Source organism: Drosophila suzukii, chromosome 3 (genome assembly GCF_043229965.1).
Source record: "Drosophila suzukii chromosome 3, CBGP_Dsuzu_IsoJpt1.0, whole genome shotgun sequence".
In the NCBI taxonomy this organism is placed as follows: domain Eukaryota; kingdom Metazoa; phylum Arthropoda; class Insecta; order Diptera; family Drosophilidae; genus Drosophila; species Drosophila suzukii.
The window spans coordinates 26,368,099-26,392,434 of record NC_092082.1 but is presented as its reverse complement, the minus strand read 5'-3'; the positions used below and the strand labels follow the sequence as shown (position 1 = coordinate 26,392,434).

Below are 24,336 nucleotides of genomic sequence, written 5' to 3'. Positions count from 1 at the left end.
GTAGGAAAATAATATGAAACAAATTATAGCTTCGGTGTTTTTTGACATATTATCTTATACTATTGGGAATATAATTTTTTGTGTTTTTAAATTTAATAATTATAGCTGCAAGGGTATATAAGCTTCGGCTTGCCGAAGCTAACTTTCTTTCTTGTTATACCCGTTACTCGTAGAGTAAAAGGGTATACTAGATTCGTCGGAAAGTATGTAACAGGCAGAAGGAAGCGTTTCCGACCCCACAAAGTATATATATTCTTGATCAGGATCACTAGCCGAGTCGATCTAGCCATGTCCGTCTGTCCGTCTGTCCGTCTGTCCGTCTGTCTGTCCGTCCGGATGAACGCTGAGATCTCGGAAACTATGGGAGCTAGGCTATTGAGATTTGGCGTGCAGATTCCTGAGCTTCTTACGCAGCGCAAGTTTGTTTCAGCACAGTGCCACGCCCACTCTAACGCCCACAAACCGCCCAAAACTGTGGCTCCTACAGTTTTAATGCTAGAATAAAAATTTTAACTGAAATGTATTGTTCTCATCAATACCTATCGATTGACCCAAAAAAAAGTTTGCCACGCCCACTTTAACGCCCACAAACCGCGAAAACCTGTGACGCCCACAATTTTCATGCTAGATAACAAATTTTAACTGAAATGTATTGGTCTCGTCAATACCTATCGATTGATCCAAAAAAAAATTTGCCACACCCACTCTAACGCCCATAACGCTTAAATCTGTATACCGCCGGTAGGTGGCGCATTTTAATCTCGCTTTGCCGCTTGCGTATCTCCATTTAGCTGAGTAACGGGTATCTGATAGTCGAGGTACTCGACTATAGCGTTCTTCCTTGTTTTCTTCTATTGTGCCACTTGGCCTACAGCGCCAATAGCGTCTTGGTGGCGTATTAGTAAAAACAGCTTATCTGCTGCATGTAGTCTGCAATCTCGATTGAATTGCAAAATATTGATTATTATTTGGTTATAAATGTTTAATGACTGGTCCGATTCTAATATTTTTGTCCGATATTAATAATTTATTGCATGTAGATAGGTATTGATAATTAAAGCAAACGCCAAAAAGCCGCCCACAAACTTGAAAAAATCTTCAGAATGAACGTGAATATCTGGGAAACAATGAAAGACAGAGAGTTGGGATAACAAATTTAAATTCCGTAGCCTCAAAAAATCTTCAGAATGAACGTGAATATCTGGGAAACAATGAAAGACAGAGAGTTGGGATAACAGATTTAAATTCCGTAGCCTTGTACGCAGCGCAAGTTTGTTACGCGAATATACCACGCCCACAGTTTTCATCCTAGAAAACAAATGTTACCTAATTTGTAATAGTCTTGTCATAACCAATTGATTGACCCAAAAAAAATTTGCCACGCCCACTTTAACTGAAATGTATGTAAAACATAGTTCTAGGTATGAATAGCTATCGTCAACCAGGTCAGCTGTTTTTGATGTACAGCGAAAGAATTGGTGTTGTAACACGATCGCAAAAAAATCGCAACGAGACAGAGGTGAAAATTGTGCGTATAGAAAACGAAAACAGAAATAAAAATTCTTACGAAATGAGTAACGAAAGTCTTGTGCAAGTAATTCAGCTGCTTACACTGAAAATTAATGCAGACGAAATCGACAGACGAAATGGAAGAGATCGAAACATACCCAGTATTTCAGCTGAAAACTTCGCGAATATTGTCTCAGACTTTGACGGAGAGAGTACTCCGGTGGAGCTGTGGCTTAATAATTTTGAACAAAATGCTGACGCGTATGGACTTATTGATCAGCAGAAATATGTGCAACCACGGGGAAAGATGGTAAGGTTGGCCAAGGTGTTCCCAGAATCGGAAGTCGTAATTACGTTTGATCAACTTAAATGTGCTAATGGGAGAATTCAAACGTACAATGCGAAGCGCAAAACTAGCAGAAAGGAAGAAGAACAAGGACGAGAGTTTTCAGGAGTACATTTATTTATAATTAAAAATATGGCATCCCAGGGCTCAATTGACAAAGAATCTCTCATCGCGTGATATTTGACTTGTATAGCTGAAAGGAATTTCAAGAGCTAAAGGAGAAGTTCGAGATATACCAACGAAAGTGCCAGTCAAAAAACCAGCTCATGCAGTACAGTGGTGTCAAGAAAAGCATGTCCACTGCGACCAACCGCGCCAGTCGTTGCTTTAAATGTGGATGGACGGACCACCTGAGGAAGGACTGCAAGACGGATACCAAATGCTTTAAGTGTGATGGTATTGGACACATATCCAGGGATTGTCCCCAGGTCATCAAAACGTTTTCAAGGAATCACACTGAACGGAGTTGCTATTCAGTGTCTTGTGGACACAGGAGCGGACTTATCAATTGTATGCCATTCAGTTTTTAAGAAAATGCTTGATGTGAAGCTGGAAAAAAGTTATGCCGTACTGCGAGGCCTGGGAAGCTTCGCAAGTCGGGTGGTCATCGTAAAGCAGATGAATGGCACAAACAGAATATGCATCGATTTCCGTCAGCTGAATAGGATGGTACACAGAGACATCTTCCCTGTCACATTAATGGATAAAGTGCTAGAAAAGCTCCAAGCTACATAGTTCACAGCCATGAATCTTGAAAACAGTTTCTTACATGTACCAATTGAAGAGTCTAGTCGTCGTTACACTTACTTTATTACAAAAGAAGAAATGTTTGAGCTGAGCTCAGGACACAATTCTTGGGTCACACAGTCGAAGAAAGTAAAATCTGGCCAGGAACGTGAAATACATCCTATCTTTTCTTGAAAAGACTTTCAACTTAAAGCAGGTAACCTACTCAAAGTGGAAGATGGAAATGATGTTATGGTTGTACCTAAGTCTATAAAGTACGAAGTTATAAAGGAAGCAAACGACGTTGGTCACTTCGCTCTGCAGAAAACTATACATGCCTCGCAGCAGCAGTTCTGGATTCTGCATATGGAGAGAACAGTAAAGTGAAGAAGTTCGGAGAATGGTCGGTAGTCTTCGGTCACCGAATTCGGATCATAAGGGACAGAGGCGTGGCATTTACATCAAATCAATTTCAGGAACATGTCACACAAAATGAAATTGGACATGTTTGGAATTCAACAGGAATGGATAGAGGAAATGGTCAAATTGAACGCGTATACAGGATCATTACTTCAATGGTAGCGAAGTTGTCTGCAGAATATCCTCCCAAATGGTATAAGGTTTTTGCTTCAGTTCAAAAAGCCGTGAACTCGAATGTCTTGAAATCTGGGGACCATAAAGCGACCACAATTTGTGGCGGCGAAAAAGCTGGCTAGCTCGTTTCTTGGTCCTTATACAGTAACCAAAGTGAAGACAAATGGACGATACGACGTCAAAAAAGCCGCACTAGTTGAAGGACCGGTTGTTACGTCGACTTGTTGAGATAATATGAAGCTATGGATGTACGTAGTCGAAAAAGAGGATGGACCATCGTCTGGGTCAGACTCGTAGTTTCATGGCCGAATGTAAAACATAGTTCCTGGTATGAATAGCTATAGTTGGGCCAGGTCGGCTGTTTTGGATGTACATACATCAAAGGTGTGGCCAGATGGCACAAGGATATCAAAGCCAATGATAGTAAGCAAGCGGCAAGAGTAGAAAACGGGGAAGAACACATCGTGGCACGAGGAACGCACACTTAAGCGAAGTCTTCCGGTCTTAATTATGTGATATTTATTATTTTTTATATTTCTTAGTTTTGAAATACACGCACTATAAGTGGAATTTTAGTGGGAAGCAAGGTTGCTGGACTAGAAACAAAGGAATACAAGCTTTTGCTTGACCCCAAAGAAGTTAAAATTCGAACCTGCACTTAGCCAACAACCTGCATTACAGCAACGGAGACAACACCGCAGTAAGCCTGGAGCTGCAAAGTGGCTCTCTAAGGGTTCTATCGGCCTATTTGGCCTTTGAGAAGGAAAACCCCCCAGATGCGCTGGTCAGAGGACTGGCAGAGGAATGCGAAAAGCTCAAGAACGGATTGGTAATAGGCTGTGACGCCAACGCCCATCACACCCAGTGGGGTTGCCCAAACAACAACGACAGAGGTGAGTCTCTTTTTGATTTTATTCTAAATTCGAACCTATTCCTATGCAATAGGGGCAATGCCCCTACTTTCATAACTAAAGCTTGCCAAACGATCATAGATCTAACTTTGGTATCAGATTCACTCGTAGGCGCAGTCAAAAACTGGGCAGTCTCTGACGAGCACTCCTTCTCGGACCATAGATTCATAGAAACCGTATTGTCCCTTGATTCGCCCTTGCCGGTCAGCTTCGCCAACCCCAGACGAGCAGACTGGCACAGGTACAAAGAAGTTCTGACAAATATCCTCCCCATGGAACCGTCAGAAAGCACCACAAACCCACATGAGCTGGACGAAACAGTATACAAGTTCACAGAGGCATGCAACACTGCCTTCAAAGTGGCATGCCCCACAGAGAAACCAAGAGGAAGGAAAAAACCCCCCTGGTGGACCCAACAACTATCTATCCTCAGAACCAACTGCAGATGCCTGTTTAACAGAGCAAAAGCGGGAAATGAGGACACCAATTGGCTGAACTACAAGTTTGAACTAGCCTCTTACAAAAAGGCCATTAGAAGAGCAAAACGAACGGCATGGCAGACCTTCTGCTCTGACATAGAAAAAACAACTGATGCCGCAAGGCTCAGGAAAATACTCTCTAAGACAGCCGCGCCTTTGGGCTATCTTCAAAAAGCAGATGGATCTTGGTCAGACTCCAGTAAAGAGTCCTTGGACCTGCTCCTAGACGCTCACTTCCCGGGGAGCCAACAAGCAGGTCATCCACCTGAAAGAGGAACAGAAGAGGGAATCGAAATAGATCCACTCCTATCAAACCGCAACATGAAATGGTCCATTCATAGTTTCAAACCATACAAATCGCCGGGACCGGACGGGATAACACCGGCTCACATCCAGCAAGCAGGACAAATAGCCATAAACTGGTTGAAAAAAATCTTCCAATCCATCCTGGCGGTAGGAGAACTACCAACAGCATGGCAAGAAACAAAGGTGGTTTTCATTCACAAGGCAGGGAAGGCCACCCAAACCACAGCAAATGATTTTAGGCCAATAAGCCTAACATCATTCCTGCTAAAGAGCTTTAAAAGAATGATAAGCCTACACATAAGGGCCACTAACGACCCGACACAAATATCAGAGGCACAACACGCTTATACCAAAGGTAAGTCAATCGAATCGGCGCTGCACCAAACCATTCAGCATCAAGGAACACACACTGATCGCCTTCCTGGACATAGAGGGAGCCTTCAATAACGTGCTTCTCATTGCTAAAACAGAATCTCTCACAGAGCTAGGGGTTGAGCCGCCAATGGTGGGGTTGATCCATAAATTGCTGATAAGCAGAATGGTCACAGCCACACTAGGGACCTCAACCCAGACTAGACTAGTGAATAGAGGCACCCCTCAAGGAGGTGTACTATCACTCCTCCTGTGGAATATCGCTGTAAATAAACTACTGCGGATTCTGGAAAAAGGAGGTTGTAAGGTAGTGGCATACGCAGACGACGTCGCCATCATCTTTAATGAAAAATATCCACAAACACATTGCGATCTTATGACCGCTAAACTTAAAATACTATCGGAATGGACGATAGAGAACGGACTTGGGGTAAATCCCTCAAAAACGGAACTTGTTATATTCACAAATATATCTCTCTTTTAGCGATCACGCCAGATAATTGGGGTTAGTATTAGATATGCGTCTCAAATGGGGCTTAAATAACCAAGAGAGAACCAAGAAGGTGACCATTGCACTTTACTCCTGTAAAAAAGCACTTGGGCTAAGATCGGGCATGTCCCCTAGAATAGTCAACTGGATATACACAGCGGTAGTCAAGCCAATCCAACTATACGGAGTGGCTCTGTGGTGGACAGCTCTACACAAACAATGCATACTGACGGCTTTGTGTATTAGTGGAGCCCTTCGAACCACCCCGAATGAAGCGCTGAATGCGATCTTGAACCTCCTTAGCCTGGACTTAGCAGCATGGAAAGGTCCAAATCGGCAGCTATTCGACTGAGGGACACCGGGCAGTGGAAAGCCCAATAGTGACAGCCAAGCGGCTATTAAATCGATCTACTCGATAAACACCAACTCCCGTACAATAGCAGACTGTCGCAGATCTCTCCACGAGATGGCTAGTCAGTTTACTATCAGCCTAATATGTGTTCCGGGTCACCGGGATATCGTAGGCAATTACATAGCGGACGAGTTAGCCAGGCAGGCCACCATCATGCTTCTCCTCCCAGGAGAGGAGAATGTCGGCATGCCCTTGGTAACTTGCAAGCAAAATATAAAAAACTATTTAAAAAAACTAGCCAACATCCATTGTGTCGTATCTCTTACCAGACATGGCCGGTGATAAACAATAAAAAAACCTCGGACATACTCAAATTCAGCCGCACAGAGTGTGGCATGCTAGTTCGAGCTCTTACAGGCCACTGGCTCGTTGGGACACATGCCGGCAGGCTAAAAGCCCCAAAAAATGACTTCTGTAGAAGCTGCAGGAATGAAGAAGAAAAAACGGCCCTATGCAGACTCAGAATAAAACACTTAGGAAACCCCTTCACCGACGATCTTACCGAAATATCTGGGATTAATTTTAAAAACAAGTGATTTTATTAAATCTTCCGGGTGGAAGACCTGCTGATCAGCTAAACACAGGTTTAAACTTATAAGTTATGGGACCCTAGAGAAGGAAAAAGAACGAGATCAAGCGGGATCACAATGGTCCCATTAGAGGTCTAAGTGTGTCGAACTACAGTCCGACAACAGCCCTAACCTAAGAGGAATTCTTCTTAGTTTTTAAGAACAGTGACACACAGTTACGTTCACTAGAATGCTATCCTCCTCTATCTATTTTTCATTTTACGAGGGTTGTTCTTATAAAATAACGTTGCACTTACATACCTATGTATATTGATATGAAAGCCGCTCTCACTTGTGCACTCAAAACAGTCTTTCGGAAAAAATTAGAAAATTGTGCTCGTTTGCTCTGTTTTCGGCCCAAACCTGATGCTCCGACGATTGCCGATAAAAGCCGAAAGAGTCCGAGAATAGAAAATGTCGGCGCGGCAAACGCTACTTGGATGCTCCCTCGAGTATTCGCGCGGTGACGCGCCGCGTCATTGTGCGGGCTTGCATTTAATTCCATGCAAACTTCTCTAGGCGGTAAAAACCACGCCGCTCCGCATCAGTGTGCGCGCACCTATACAATCTCACTTTGCTGCCCCTTGGTCCCTTTAGCTTAGTAACGGGTATCTGATAGTCGAGGCACTCGACTATAGTGTTTTTCCTTGTTTTACATATTATCTTTTACTCTACTATGACGCCCACAGTTTTAACGCTGAATTAAAAACTTTAACTGAAGTGTATTGATTTCTTCAAGTCTGCCACGCCACTCTAACGCTTATAACGCTGAAATATGTTTGGCGCGCACATCTTTAAAGTGTAAATGGTGTTATGTGTTTTTTTAATATCTATCTACAAATTGTTTAAATATGGCCATCATTAAGAAGGTTTGACCAAATAATGTTATCGGCGCAAAGTGGCTCCCTGCAATATTGAAAAAGGCCCTTTGTTGCTTGCATATTTCCATCTTCCTTGCGCTCCCTTTAATTGAGTAAAGGGTATCTGATAGTCGAGGCACTCGACTATACCGTTCTTCCTTCGGCTTTTCGAAGTTTGTTTCCCTTCTTGTTAGGAGTACGTAAAAAAATATTATTTATTTTTGACCTTGGAACTAGAACAATGCTTTTTTGGATGTATGTACATTTTTATAAGATTTCCTTATTTTAAATACTTACATAAAACTTCCAAGGTAAGTGCAGATGAAATTGGTTTTTCTCGATTAATTTGCAAAACAGCATTTTCAGCTTCACATCGAAAAACACGGTCGTTCTCAAAACGAGTGGCATTAAAAATAAGCTCTGATTGAGTATGATATGTGCCATCATTTTTTTCAAACTGTATAAAAAACATGTAAAACTTAAGTGATAACATAGGCTCTAAAAACATTATTTTTACCGATTTAATCCGAATTTCGGTCATGTCATTTTCATTAGGACTGATTACGGTAGTTGAATTATACCACGTAAGGTTGACAGCTGGTCGAGCCCCGTGAATCTATTTAGAAATAAAGAGTTTTATACATTAATTGACTTGTTAATCTTTGGTTATCTTAAGTATATTTAATATTAATACAAATCAAGAGAATTCGTAAGAATTAAAGGGCATAGGGGACAAATTTTAAGCACTTTTGGTACCCCCCTCCCCCCCTCGTGGACAATCGTGGATTTTTAACTAACCCGCCCCCTCCCCCCCATTTTGTCCACGTGGACTTTTTCATTGAAAATTTTTTTTTTCTTATTAAAAATTATATCTATAGAGATTTTTAAAAACGGTAAATAGTAAATTTAAAAGTGGAATAAATAACATAAAGGTTAAAATTAAATTTTTACTATGTCCACGTGACATTTACCTCGACCCCCCCTCCCCCCTCGTGCAAAATCGTGGACTTTTGACGAAAGGTCCCAAGTTCAAGTACGCACCGATGAAGAGTAAGCTGTAAGATTTTTGAAAATAATATCTAACATTTCCTTAATAATAAAATTGTATTTAAAAAGTTTTCAGATTTCAAATAAAAAAGAAAAACAAGGAAGAACGCTATAGTCGAGTACCTCGACTATCAGATACCCGTTACTCAGCTAAAGGAACCAAAAGGAAATGGAGATATGCAAGCAGCAAAGCGAGATTAAAATGCGCCACCTACCGGCGGCAGACAGATTTAAGCGTTATGAACGTTAGAGTAAGCGTGGTAAATTTTTTTTGGATCAAAATTTTAACTGAAATTTATTAGTCACGTCAATACTTATCGATTGACCCAAAAAAAAGTTTGCCACGCCCACTCTAACGCCCATAACGCTTAAATCTTTCTACCGCCCACATAACCATATATTGAGATCAGGGGTATGTGGCACATTTCAATCTCGCCTTGCTGCTTTCATATCTCCATTTTTCTTTTGTCCCTTTAGCTGAGAAACGGGCATCTGATAGTCGAGGTATCGGAGTGGAAAAAGTGCTTTGACAATTGACTTGAGCGCATCCAAAAGTGTATAAATATTTGAAAAACCATAAAACCATTCTTGATCGCAACCGTCGTATGTAGGTCTAGTGTCCCGAATGTCTGTACTTAAAAAATTTTCTCGGTGGTCCAGCTGCTAGAGCGTCCGCCTTTGACATATGGTAGAACAGGATCAGGTCCGCGAACTGTCGCTTGTGAGTTGTAAGTTTTATTAAACTATTATTTTAAATGTGTATATGCTTGTAAGTTGTAAGTTTTATTAAACTATTATTTCTAATGTGTATATGCTTATACATATGTGCTTCTAATAATAAATAAATTCTTTGTCATCAACAAAATAACCAAAATACATTAAATTCTAGCAACAACAAAAGAAAAGTACGGAAATTGAATACATCTCTACCATGCGTCCAAAACCTCGCATTTCTCAAGATAAGCCCGCAATGTTCTTGCACTGACCGCACTCGGTCGGAAATATACCCTAAGGTTTCGAGCGTTCATGAATTTTCAACAAACGTGCTTGCGCACCTTTTGACCCCGTTTGAAATTGACTGTTGAACGTTTCAACCGATTTTTTTCTGGGTGTAATACCAAAATTTTAACTTTTCGAGATCACTGCGGACGGACATACTCGTATACATATGTACACTTTATGGTGTCAGAAACACTTCCTTTTACCTGCTTCATACTTTCCTCGAATACAATACAATCCCTTTACTGCACAAGAAACGGGTACCATTTACAATTAAACTCATTTATTTATTTATGTCTGTCTTGTTCGCATTTACTTAAAATAAGTTGATAAAAATGTATGAAATGTATGTATGAAACCAAAAATTTGGCGTTATAATAGACATAATACTGTAATCGTATAAGAAAAATTTTTTTCTGAAAGCTTGGCTGTAGATAAATAATTACTACATTCATTAAATTATTTTAAAATGGACGTATATAAGCGTATCTGCATCCTAAGTGGTTGATGCTAACGGTTAGTATTGGTATTGTGAAATCGTTATTTACACAAGAAAGGAAAGACGAAGAGCTTTCCGATTTTTAAAAAACTAAAAACTAATTACTGAAATTAAAAGATAATGTTACATTTTAACTGACTACCGTATATGTTTACAGGAAACGAAATATAACAAAAAATACTATAAATTCTTACTTTCCGCAATCACAGCAATTTATTAGCATGCGTTAAAAAAAATTGACTATCGACCCTCGAAGAACCGTGTACAGATCATAAGCATATCTGTATACGTCTATAATAACATAATTTAAAGCCCATTTTGTTTTCCAGTGTTATCCTTATATAACAGTATGGACTTAAAGTTAAAATCAAACTGGACAACATTTCTCATAAGAACAAGACTGCTAAATACCTTAGAGTCAATACTCACATCACATGTTAAAACCACTTTGCTGCCTTGCACTGTATGGTGTTTTACTCCATTTATATCGATACTTGTTGGACGAACTGTTGGATAAAAAATAAAATACATAGTTTTGGTACAAGAATGAAATTAAATGTTAAAATAAAAATAAATTTAAAGCTTATTTAAGATAACTATGAGAACTATTAGTCGCAGTCCTATTTTAATCGAATACCTTGCAAGTCCACCCTAAATTTTGTTACAGTTGTATTTGGTATGGCAGCAGACTTCACGCGACATTCAATGTCCTGAGCAAGATCTTCGCGGGACAACGGCCAGTCCAACTCGAGTGTTGAGGTATAAAGGCCATTGTTCAAGTCATGAGTGGGAGAATCTGTAGAATTCAAAAGTAAGATTTTAAATTGTGATTGTATTGCAAAAGGTTATTTGAAGATTGTAAGACAGGTTTAGATTAGTTTCTTAAGATTTTTAAATCAGAAATATAGGTATATTTTTATACAAAACGGCTTATATTATATACTATATACAATATACAATAAATTATAAATTAAATTATTATATACAATAACTTTATTGAAAAAAATTCAGGTAGAAAAGAAGCTTTACTACCTTTTTTCCTACCTGAATTTTTTTCAATAAATTTATTGTGCGTTTCATAGTGTGTTGATATCAAATGCTTTGTATATTTTAGATTTTTGAGTCCAAAGCTTAAAATTTTCTGTTTGGAAAGAAGTGGTTTATATTTGGTAAGAAAAATACTGCCCTTGTAAATCAAGTTTTAATTCAAATAGTTAAGTCACTATAATACCCGAACGAAAGCTTACTCAATGCATCCTCAAATTGACTCGCTTCGATGAGAACTTTGAGGTTTTGAAATCGAAACTGCGGTAATTGTTACGGTTACTGAGGTTGCCCTTCGCAACCAAACTTCTATCTCGTTCAAATAAATTTAAGGTGTCAAGAAAACACGTTCGATTTTACAAGTTTATCGGGGGTGTCACAGAAATCCCTTCCAACCGAATTTCCCCCGAAAAGAAAATCTCGGTATCACAGACGTCAATTTTGACGGTTTCTAAGTTCCCCGTATTTTGAGGGCTGTTCAGGGCTGCAGTACAGGCTACAATTCAAATTTTCATTTTTTTCTTGTATTTTGTACAATATGAACTTTAAACAAGTATTCTCTTTGTTATTTTGCAAAAAAACATAAATTAAAACTTATTGGAAAATATTCAAAATAATTCAAAAAAAATTCGATAATTATTCAATATTCGGTATTCAGTGTATGTATCCAGCCCTAGTCATTTTTCGGTAATTATTCCGAAAAAAAGAAATCGCTCGAATTTCTGTGACACCTACGGATTTGATGGGTTGGTTTCCACACCAACCGATCCCAAATCCGACGCCGGTTTTTGTGACACCCCTGTATATAATCTTTAGCTTAGGGACTCGAGAACAAGAACATAAGTCATGTTCATTTGTGTTCTAATAAATATTTAATCATTAAAACCCATTCATAAAATTTTAATACTCACAAGTTGTTAGTCTCTTGGTCCCACGGAACCAGCCGACTTCTGGTTGAGGGCGTGTGTTCTTTACGGTACATGTTGCTTTCAGGGACTGGCGTTCCTGCATGGGCCCAACTGAGCTGCCGTTCTCGATTCGATCGCCTTTTGCATCCAAAATAACAACCTCAGTAGGTGGCACTAAATACGAGTATTTTTATTTATTTGCCGATTTGTGTTGTTTGTGTGTGATTGCCGTATAATTTTAAAAGGATAAATATTTGTAATTGGGTTATCAACAAAATCAAATTATATAATTACTGTGGAATATTTTAAAATGATCCCTTAAAAATAGTTATAAATAAGTTAAAAATTTTAATGGAAATGATTTATTTCTTGAGTAAATTACATTTTTTAATATTTCGTTAGTAAACAATCACTCTTACAAATAATATTTTTTTAACTGATTCAACAAGTTTTTTTATTTTGTCCATTGAAATTTCTCTTAAAACTAAACGTGCTGAAAATTTATTTATTTACCAATGTTTTCTAGGTTGTTATCACGTATATGATCAAGAATATTTGTGAATGAATTCAACAAAAATATATATTTTTAACAGGAAATAAATGTTAGGTAAATTTAATTCATGTGTATGTATAGTTAAATGAATTAGGATGAAATGTTTAAAACGATTATTAATTGTTGGACAGGGAATAGGTGTTTTGTATTTTTGCAGTGGTATATGGTTCATGTGTTATCGGAGTTTTTTAGCATTATGTTAATGATATCAATATGTAGTAATTCAAATTTTTTTAGTAGTTTTCATGTAGAGGCGATTTGAAAAAGTTTATTTTAATGAGTTTTGACGCGTGTGTATGTAAAAATGAAAGAAAGAGAAAGAGAATTAATTGTTAAAGGTAAAGAGGTTGGGTGGCAAAGACATAGCGGAAAGAGTATCGCAATTTTTTAAACAGGCAGTTAACATACAACATTTTCTACCGGGAGAAAGAACGAAACCAATATTTTTCCTAATAAACTTTACCCTGAGAAAAAAATGATTTAATGATGCAAAGCATGTCGTCACGGGAACCACCTTTTATGTTTAGGTACTTTGGTAACTTACTTAATTGTGGTCCGATGTTTGAGTAGATATTGGAAGTATAACCTTTTTCAAGCGAGATCCCAGTTCCAACCAAATTTTAATTAATAATGTTAATATTATTAGTAATATTTTTATGGTTAGGGCTTTTATACACTCAAAAAAATAACCACCATAAATATTAGAAAATCGACCGTGATTTTAAAACGCCATTGAATTAAGAAATATTTTCTTGAATTAAGAAATATTTTCTTGATTATAGAATTTAATTTTAATTTTAATAATTTTCAGGGAAAAGTTACTTTTTTTATACATTTTGATGGTGGTCTAGCTGGTAAAGACGTCCGGTCAATAAATAATCGTACAAAAGTACCTGGTTCGAGCCCACGCCACGGCGGGTGCACTTTCTTTATTTATTTTTACTTTTTTTTTAAATTTATTTAATTTTTATTTTTGTTAGTTTCACTTTTCTAATTACCAAGTTGCTTAAACGTTTGTGGAAACGTTTAGATTAGAATAAACTTTATTGGTATGAGTAAAGCTGAACCAAAAACACCATAGCCCTCTTTAGTCATTGTATGACAAGAAGCGTGGGCGAATGGTTAAGACGTCTGGCTTTGGTGTGAGCAGTTGCGGGTTCGAGTTCATGCCGGTGTTGTCTGAAGTAAGGATTTTTCCATTTGTTGTTTATATGTTTATAAAAAGTATTTATATATGATAAATCCTTAATAACAAAAATTTATAGACTATATTCCCATGTAATAATTGCCATTCAAATTAGAAACGGTTTTATCCATTTAAAATCCAAAATTTTTATACAAAACCAACCAAATTCCTCAAATGTAAAAAAGGTAATCTTACATTATAAAAAATTGTTTTCTTATTTTAAGAAAATTATTTTTAACTTTAGGGTTTTTACCATACATTTAAGAAAAATTTGTCATTATTTCCAGAAATGGCAAACCATAAATTCAAGAAAATCATGCCGTTGAATGAAAATCATTGGCGATTTTCTTGATTTAACGGCGAATTTCTTGAATTAAGGGCGATTTTTTTTGGGTGTAGGCGTTTCGTACAAAAAAGGACATGTAGAATGGCTAAAACCATCTAACCAGACGGAAGACTGGGTAATTATGGAAATTTATAACAAAATACATAGGTCCCATATTTCAGAATTGAAATTAGTTGGCAGTAGTTACCGGTTTAGCAAAGAAATGGAGTTTCTGAAAAAAACAATAAGGAAGGCTGCAGTTGGTATTTATATACCAAATATTGGTGTATGTCACAGTATTTGGTATATATCAAAAAATTACTTTTCTAAAATATAGAAAAAATAACAATTGCTTAAGAAAACAATTATCACTGTGGACAGCAGTCCACGTAGATCCGAACGCGCACCAGGAGAGTGTGCGAAGGCGACCTCTTTATATAGCCGCAGAACTAAAAATCTCCAAGAATTGTCTGATCACAGCGAGTAATACACCATTTGAAAGGTATTGCGAAAACTAAAAAGATTCATTAATTAGTTTAGAAAAAGAGTGAAAGTGAAAATTTAGAAAATTGGAGCTGTTGTGGCTGATGGGCATAAATGCCACGTATAAGTTTTATTCTTACTGAGAATACGCGTCGAATGACAACTGTTAATATACAATGCTCCATTCAAAAGTTATTCCAAAAACAAGATTTTGAGGGACTTTCCAAAATGAAAATGTTCTTCCCTTTGTTTGTAAGCTTGTATAAATACTCTTTCGTTCAAGGGACTTAGGGATTATATGGGTGTATTAAGAAACTCGAGAGAGAAAACATTTGTTCTACGACTTTTGGAAAAACACGCTAGTTTAGCGGGATACCAAAAAAATAGCTTAATATTAAAAGTAATTCAATATGCTATTCACGATGCCTGTGCTAAAATTCTCTAATACAATAAATTTAAATTAATAGCAAACAGTTTTTTCTCAAACTTGTTGTCTATTTTCTTTTAATTGGATCGAGCGATTTATTTTTAAATTTTAAACTACATAGCCCTTGAGATTCCTAAACTTACCGAATCAGTTCAGTACGAAAAACACTTCACGCTTACCTTGAATAACCAAAACTATCCATCATTAATTTGATGACACAAATTTCTCAAAAATATTTTGATAACGTCGCCATCGGATATATACATATATATTTATTTTACAGCAAATGTGAGTATATCTCCTGTTTTATAACTGATTTTTAAAGCCAAAACTTATGATATTAAATAAAAACAAGTATTAACGAGGTAACAGGTCGTGACGATCGCACAGTAACTTACAAAAGTTTTGATATTAATTTTGTAACGAAAAATGCTTGTAAGTTCTGTTAAATAAATAGACTTTTAAAAATGTTCTTACTCGGCACGCTGCAATAGAATATGCCGTTGTATGCTTAAAAGCATAAATATTTTGACGAAGCGGGCAGAATGAAAGCATTGGAATTTACTAGCATTTTTGTCACAAAATTGATATTAGAACTATTGTAAGTGGAATTGTCCAATAATATATGGCGTGTAGATAGGTGTTGATAATAAAAACAAAACCTCATTCAAATTATTACAAATACTAAAAAATGTGGGCTCTAGGTGGGCACAACAAACTTGGGCTGCGTAGGAAACCCAAGAACCTACATGCCAAGTCCCAACATTCGGGCTCTTACAGTTTCCAAGATCTTAGGGTTCATACGGTGTATAAGGTGTACAGCTACCTCTGGCCCCTACCCAAGCAGCATATCGTGTTCTAATCAACAAAAAAAATTGTTTTTTCTTTTAAAAATACCTAAAACAACGTAAAAAATTAAGTTATTTTGATATCGAAAAAAGCACAAAATTTGAAAACACCGATAGTGCTATTGACCCAGTTTGGCTTGAAGGCCTTATGCATAAAATCAAAACATTTCTGTCAGAAAACACTCATAAATTACTTGAGTCGTACCTCTTTCACAGGGTCTTCGCGGTGAGATGCAATGCAAAAACATCCAACTAGTACACCACTGAAGCTGGAGTTCCACAAGGTAGCGTACTGGGTCCTACTCTGTTTATCCTGTACACAGCAGATATTCCTACAAACAAAAGGCTAATTAGGCTCGAGATGCCCAACTAGAGTAACAGCCCAACCTTCGGATCATCTGGTGGTAGTTGGGAAGTGGCGAATACAAAGTTTATGATCAAAAGTGTAAACATAAAACGTTTACTCTTAACAGACAATCTGCCCCCCGCTAGCTTTAGGCAGTACGCAGATCCCCAAGCAAACGATGTAACATATCTCGGAATCCACCTTGACAGACGTATAACCTGGAGGAAATACATGTTAAACTTAGAGCTAGCAGCCCACACTAGCTTATAAATTCTCGATCACCTCTGTGTCTGGACCTCAAGGTTCTGCTCTACAATTTCAATCACTGAGGCACCATGGTATGTGCGGAACGAAAACATCCACAGGGAGCTTGGCATGCAGCCGGTTAAAGATGAAATATCAATACAAAAGTCGGCTTACCATAGGAAACTTACACTGCACCCAAATAATCTCGCAAGGAATTTAGCACTGGTATCGAACAAAACCCGTCTACTTCGAAACGATCTATCAGCCCAGCAATAGTTATCAGGTCCATTTAGTCTAATGTCAGTCTACATGATTTTTAGTTCGTTTATAGTTATTTTGTTAAGATTTGATACACTTATTGTTAGTCTCATTTATGCAAACAGCAAAGCGAGATTGTAGTGCGCACCCTACCCGCTATCTCAATATATGGTTATGTGGGCGGCAGACAGATTTAAGCGATATGGGCGTCAGAGTGGGCGTGGCAAACTTTTTTTGGTCAATAGATTGATATTGATGATACCAATACAAAACGTGTACAATTTTGTTTCTAGCATGAAAATTGCGGGCCTCACAGATTCGGGAGGTTTGTGGGCGTGCAAAATTTTTTTGGATCAATCGATATGTATTGACGAACCTGTTACACTTCAGTTAAAATTTTTTATCTAGCGTTAGTGTGAGGGTGGCGTGTTCGCGTAACAAACTTGCGCTGCGTACAAGGCTACGGAATCTAAGTCTGAAATCCCAATTCTTTATTTCTTTCTTTGGTAGTTTCCGAGATATCCTCGTTCATATATACGAATACGTTCATATACGTTCATATATATACGAAGAATATATATGCTTTATGGGGTCGGAAACGCTTCGTTCTGCCTGTTACATACTTTCCGACGAATATAGTATACCATTTTACTCTACGAGTAACGGGTATAAAAATAGTGCTATCGATCGATTTGGCAACCGGTGAACACCACAAGGCAATTAAAAATTTTAGAGGTCGGGGAGTCCAGCTATAGCTCTGAAATTGTTTACCCTTACAAAAAGTATTATGATTTCAGTCAGAAGTTTGCAGGGCAGTAAAGCAGCCATTTCCATTGAAGATCTAGCCTTGTCCATATGTTCTTTTCTACTTAGACTTGTCTATCAGCTTTAAGGCTATCGGGATGAAACTTTTTCAAAAGTCTTATTTCTGTTATAAGTCGTGACAAAGCGATTCGGAAGTTATATCCTTTAGCTCCCATAGGAATGATCGGAAAAATTACATAATTAATTCTAGCTTCACTGTTTTTAATCACTATTTAGACTTTCTTTTGTGCTTTTTAATCGGACGACTAGGACGACAGTAAATGAATAAGAAAATAATATGAAAAACAAGAAAGGAATCTAACTTCTGCAAGACGAAGTTTCTATACCCTTGCAGGTCGTTCCTGCATTGTATATACAGAGCTTTCCGATTTTTAGAAAACAAAAATCTATATGTGCATATGTTTACCGAAAACCGAATTATAGATTTCTTTGTATTATTTTGACCTTAAATATCAGATCGTTCCTATGGCAGCTATATGATTACATTTTTTTTAAAAATGTATCCGAAATTTTGTAGTATTAAAAGAATGATATTCCAAAGAATAGAAGTCTATATGTCATATTTTTATATTTTTTTACAAATATATTTTGATCATTCCTATTAGAGGTTTCATCCCGATAGCTTTAAAACTGAGAGATTAGCTTGCGTAGAAATGGAGAGACGGTCGGGCGGACATGGCTAGATTGACTCGTCTCGTGATGCTGATTAAGAATATTGATGCTTCATTGGGTTGTAAATCATTATACCCTCTGCAAGGGTATAAAAACGATGGCATTATTGTTTTTCATAATTTCCTTCTTATCGTTTAAGCATATAGCATTGTTTTCAGATTTCAGAACTTGGGATTTTGTAAGCTAAATCGGACGACCAGTCATATACAAAGTTGTCCTAGGAACTTTCGATATATTTATATAAGAATCTTCCTAATGCATGGTTTATGTAATACACGTATGATTTGATTGCTTGACGAGGTTTAAGCTGCAAGGGTAAATAAACTTTGGCTTGCCGTACCTTCTTTTAAGTTCTCTATCTGACTAGATTTGGATAAAATTATTATCGTATTACGTAGATTTTTATTTTGTAGATTGTTCAAGATGGGTGAGTACTAAAGGTAGCATACAAGCAAAAAAAAATTATATAATCATAAAGGGAAAATTAATACAACATAAGAAGCAAATTAGTCATGCAATAAACCATTGATTATAATAAACATTTTCTACATTTACCTAAGACTCTCAATTCGATTCGATATCCATTGAAGTTATCACACGTTTCTTCTGGTATAAAAAATGTAGTATCACATAGATAAATATCTTCATCGGCTATTTTCAAGTCTTTTATAACTAGACTGTATGGGTTTTGCTTAACAGTTACCCTATAAAAAGAAACAAATTTAATTAAGTTAACTTGATTTTATACTCGTACCTTTTGTCAAATTCCTTATCAACACTGGTTACATTACTTTCTCCAAGGAGCATTGCAGCAATGCGATCATCGCCCTTAAACCAATTAAGTGAATGGAGTTTTCCGCACTTATCTACATTAACGGGACACGGTAGCTCAACTGAAAGACTTTCTTGTCTACTGATGGTGGTATCTAAAGATAAAACAATATACAAAATTATTTAGATTTAAACAAGAGAGAACGCTATAGTCGATTGTCTCGACCATCAGATACCCGTTACTCAGCTTTTAAATTGAAAATAGGAATACGCTTCGAAGATTCGCCAAAACGCATTATTCACACGGATTTCGCCAAAAGAGAGTTAGTCGTAGACTAATGGGAAAACAGAAAGATTTACTGCGCTGTTACTGCACAAATTTTCGCTCCTTTTACTGCCTTCTAGTGTTTTTCAACACTGAATTATGTGGCTTATGTGAATTTACTACAGGTCAGAATAGCAATTTCTTCAGCAATTTTTTCAGCAATTAAAAGTTTACATTAACATATTCGGAATTAGATAATTGAAATTGGTATTGAGTTTATTGGAGTGATAGAGGGGTAGACCAAAAGGCCAAATTGCTTAGCCTCTGCTCTCTATTAGCACAGGTAGCGCTTTTCGCTTTGCAAAACTTTGTCGCGCAGTTCGGCCCCCAGTCGGAAATGACTGCATTCCAGTACCTGTTCTTTCATTATGAAATGACACCAAAGACCTGTGCCGAGAGTGATGACTCTTTAATTTCTATTTCTACGGGTGCGGGACAAAAAAGAACGCATCTAATGCATGCACCTAGGTGCATATACTTGGAGTCTGTATGCACCCAAAAGGTACATTCTGTATGCATTCATTTAGAATACGCCTGTAAGCTGTAAAAGGAATGTACCTATATGGATCAAAAAGGTACATTCTGTATGCATTTAATTTAAACTGTACCCAGGAATGCACGTATACGCTTTCAAAAAATAAATGTCTTTAGGGTTTTCAGGTTTTTAATTTCATATTTTTTTTATTTCAAAATTTAAGAACGCAACTAACTGTTAATTGGATTCACTCCCCTTCAGGGGTTTTGCTGCTTGCTTCTTAATTTTGTACTTTTACAATTTACGCAGTCTAGCCCATCCCATTTTTGTTATTCTGAAATATATAAAGAAAATTTAATATTACATATTTATATACATTTGTATATACGAGGGTGGTCCGATAAGTACTTAGCCTCCAAATAAAAAACTAAAATTTTAGAAAAGTGGCGGTTTATTTCTCAACATAATCTCCTTTTAGCTCGATACACTTGACCCAGCGATGCTCCAACTTCTTTAACCCGTCTGAAACATACGTTTTCTCGAGGTCTGCAAAATAGGCCTCTGTGGCGGCGACGACCTCCTCATTCGACGCAAATTTCTGACCAGCGAGTGACTTTTTCAAGTTTGGAAACAAAACAGAAGTCACACGGGGCCAATCTGGAGAATATGGTAGATGGGGTAGCAGTTCGACCAATTTGGCCTTGGCGAGGGCGGAAGTGTGAGCCGGTGCGTTGTCATGATGGAAGAGCACTTTTTTCTACGCCAAATGGGGCCGTATTTTCTGCAATTCGGTAGCGAATCGGCCCAATAATTCGGCATAGTACAGCCCTGTGACCGTTTTGCCCTTCTCCAGGTAGTCGATGTAGATCACACCTTGTGAATCCCAAAAAACGTTGCCCATCATACGAGATCGTGGATTTTTGTCACGTTATCCTCCGTGGTAGCCGTTTTCGGGGCACCTGGACGTGGCTCATCAAAAACCGACGTGCGACCATGTTGAAACTCGTTTAACCAATTTTTGACGGTCGCCATCGAAGGAGAAGAGTCGCCGTACACAGCATCCAAGCGCTCTTTGATTTCGCTGCGCGATTTCCCTTTCAAAAACCAGAATCGAATCACAGACCGATATTGCTCTTTCTCCATTTTTCTAAAATCCGCGGACACGTCCGACAGTAGCCGTCTACGAGAATGTACTATACGATAGTAAATTTCCCTTGCGATAGTGACGCCATCGGGCGGTGAGGCTAAGTACTTATTTATTTTGGCACAATTACACTTAACTTACCTGTGAACAACAACATTTTTCAAAACACGTGGCACGAACTTCACTTTTCAGAATTAAAAGTTCAACTGTCGAGAAAAACCACGCGCTTCATTGCATGCCATTGGCAACCTTTGGGTATCTCAGCAAAATGAACCAGGATGCATCATATTTAAACACATCTAGAAAGCATCGCAATGCAATGCACTTAGCACGCACATTTGCCTTGGAAAATGATCGTAAGTTTCGCTTTACGTAGAAAAAATGCGTTCTAAAATTTTTGTCGTTTTGTGTAAAAAAAATGCAACCTAGAAACATTTTTTTTTTGGAATGCGTTCCCGAACTTACGACTTGGCTGCAACTATTTACACACACTCATGCATAAATACGTTTGTTATTTTCTGGCTCTGACGTCATTGCTTCTCTTGGAAGGTTTGTGGGCGTTAGAGTGGCGGTGGACAATTTTTTTAAGTCAATCGATAGGTATTGACGAGACCAAATACATTTCAGTTAAATTTGTTTTTCTAGCTTCAAAACTGTGGGCGCCAGTTTTCCGCGGCTTGTGGGCGAAATGGGCGTGGCTCATCAGCGTGACAAACTTGCGCTGCGTACGAAGCAAAGGAATCTTAATCTTAAATACCAACGCTCTATCTGAAATGCTAAGTCCTAACTTTCTAGCTATAATAGTTTCCGATATCTCAGCGGTCATGCATATGGATAGACCAACAGACGGGCATGGCTATATAGACTCGGCTAGTGATCCTGATTAAGAATATACATACTTTATAGAGTCTTAAACCCATCCGTCTACCTGTTACATACTTTCCGACGAATCTAGTATACCCATTTACTAGCTATTACGATAATATTTAAAATTGTAGGGGCTAGACAGGTTTTAGCGTTATGGGCGTTAGAGTGGGAGTGATACCATGCTGTTATAGTTTTCCTCATCTCAGCGTTCATACGGACGGACAAGGTTAGTTCGACTCGCTTAGTGTTCCTGATCAAAAATATATCTGTTTTATAGGGTCGGAAATGCTTCCATCTACCTATTACATACTAATCTAATATACCATATTAATCTACGAGTAACGCGTATAACAAGGGAGTACGCTAAAGTCGAGAATGAACTTGGCACTACGAAACAGGGAGGCCTTTTATCTGCATGCTTAAACCCAAATGTTAGCTCTTGTAGACATACGGACATGGCTATGTCATCTGGGTAGTGAACCTGATCAGGAATATACATGTATAAAGTATGGGGTCGGGATATTAAATTTTTTCAGCATCTTAGCTCTAATGGCTTCGGCTGTGGGACTGACGGAAATCGAACTCACTGCTTTATCGGTTTTAGGATTATATTAGATATCTTATTAAAAATAATTTGTAGCGTAAAATTACAAAAATTCATTTCTTGGTCGATTTGAAATCAGTGGTGAGTTCCAACAGAGTTGATGGTGGCTGAATGCATTCGTAGGATAGCTCTCCCAGAAGATTGTAGAGCGGTCGAGCGTGAATTGCATTAAGAGCCGATTTCAGCCAGCCGGTCAACATTGTGGGCATGTGAGTCATTTCGAAGGCAGTGTCAATGAACCTAAAGTTGCAAGTCGCTCTGGGACCGAGTTTCGCATACTTGTAAAACTGACGGCAGAGTAGGGCTATTGATGTTATATAGTCTCTGCGATCATCGAAAACGTAGCACTCAATCCGATATCGTGGTTCCGTGTTCGAAATGCAGTCTAAAAAGGTGTACTCCCGTCTCACAAACATCTTGAAGTCAAGTATTTCAGCGAATTGGAAAAACGTTATCAAATGCTCGTGGTGTGGGCAAGTGTGCTCGTTGATTCGCTCGACCAGTCGCCCGAACTTTGAGAATGCTTGCTTAACGCTAAGGTTGCGCAGTTTCTGCTCCAGCTGAAGGCATGCGTCGAGTGAGTAGATTGACGGCACCGAAGCAGGACCTGTTAAACAAGCGAAGAAAGTCGAGGTCTTATGGATCAACGACTCAATAGATATGATGCTTGGTATCATAGGTGGCAGTGGAATTTGACCTACCGAGTACCGCAGTTCATTCGGCTCCAATAACATTTGTACTTCATTTTGATTCCGGTTAATGCCCTCATTTTGAGAGTCATTCCTTACGACTTCCGAAGATTGGGCACTCTTCTGTACATCTACCATAACTATAGAATTTGTGAGTGCTGTTTTTGGTAGAGTCACCTCCTCGCTTCGTTCTAAAAGTCCACACCTTACCTTGTTTTTACGAGGGTGTTTAAAGGGAAGACTTTTACACAAAAGGGGTGCTTTTACAAATGACGACAATACACTCGTCTTCTTTAATACGGTGATATTGGCTTTAAGGATGTCAGGCACTGCGCGACGACTGTACCTAGAAAAAGCACTTTTGGATCTTTTGGTTTGCTTCTTTTGGTCAGATCTACTTTTAGGACGTATCATCTTCAGATCGAAGCGATGCTTTGTTTTCAAACTTTTATCGACGCTTGGAAATTGACGGTGCATGTGTACTGGTATCATGGACTGTTTAAGGGATTGCATGCCAGCTAACTTTTGTTTCGGGATGACGCATCGGTAAAACAGGCTGACGGTATTGCCCTGATACAAGGTCTGATTTGGAAACTGAGATTGTTCCCGAACTGTCTCAAAAATTTTTGTCTTGATGGAGGTATTCCTTGCAGCGTCCGCCAAGTCGATATGATACGTACAATATACAATCGAGTAGTTATCCGTGCTGTGATAGCGTTCAATAAGCTCCAGCTCCTCGGAGGTCACGGTAGTTGCTCCAAGGTGTCGTTGGTTGTCTAGGCAGTAGCTGTGTAGCTTATAGCAATTGAGATGGTCAGACGTCGACATAGGAGTAATAAATAGAAGAATGTTGTTGAGATCTTGGTGGCCAATCAATTTTCGAACAACATTCTCGGCTATGGACCTTGAATTGAGGGCCTTTGGCACTTTCGGCTTAACGAAACGTTTTTTGACCTTAAGGGAAGCGGATGAAGACACGCTCGTAACGTACTGACTTGAGACGATGTGATCATCTCGTTTTTTAGACTCCCAGGATTTTATATTCTTTCTACTTCCCCGGAGTGATTCTGGATCCTCCAAAATAGTACGTATGCCACTGACAGATCTCTCACCATAGATTAGGTTCAAGGTCTGAGCCACATCTTTAAAAAAGTGAGGATTATCGTCCGACTTGCTATTGGCCAGATGTTTGGTTGGATGCATTGCTGCAACACATTTACT

General features: G+C 38.2%; 1 protein-coding gene across 31 annotated transcripts in view; it reads right to left on the bottom strand.

Annotated features, from left to right (window-relative positions):
- Window positions 1-24,336, bottom strand: part of nrm (neuromusculin) — a 237,903-nt gene that overhangs the window by 180,724 nt on the left and 32,843 nt on the right. For all 31 annotated transcript variants that reach the window (XR_011603916.1, XR_010654041.2, XR_010654042.2 and 28 more), the window contains exons 3-9: window positions 18,995-19,166; window positions 18,796-18,944; window positions 12,075-12,245; window positions 10,757-10,915; window positions 10,549-10,625; window positions 8,092-8,190; window positions 7,872-8,031 (exon numbers count right to left, since the gene is read on the bottom strand). Coding sequence is in view for 23 of the 31 variants with exons in the window: in XM_065864691.2 (XP_065720763.2) it covers window positions 7,872-8,031; window positions 8,092-8,190; window positions 10,549-10,625; window positions 10,757-10,915; window positions 12,075-12,245; window positions 18,796-18,944; window positions 18,995-19,166 (987 nt within the window). In the remaining 8 variants the exon portion in view is untranslated. The remainder of the gene's footprint in view (window positions 1-7,871; window positions 8,032-8,091; window positions 8,191-10,548; window positions 10,626-10,756; window positions 10,916-12,074; window positions 12,246-18,795; window positions 18,945-18,994; window positions 19,167-24,336) is intronic.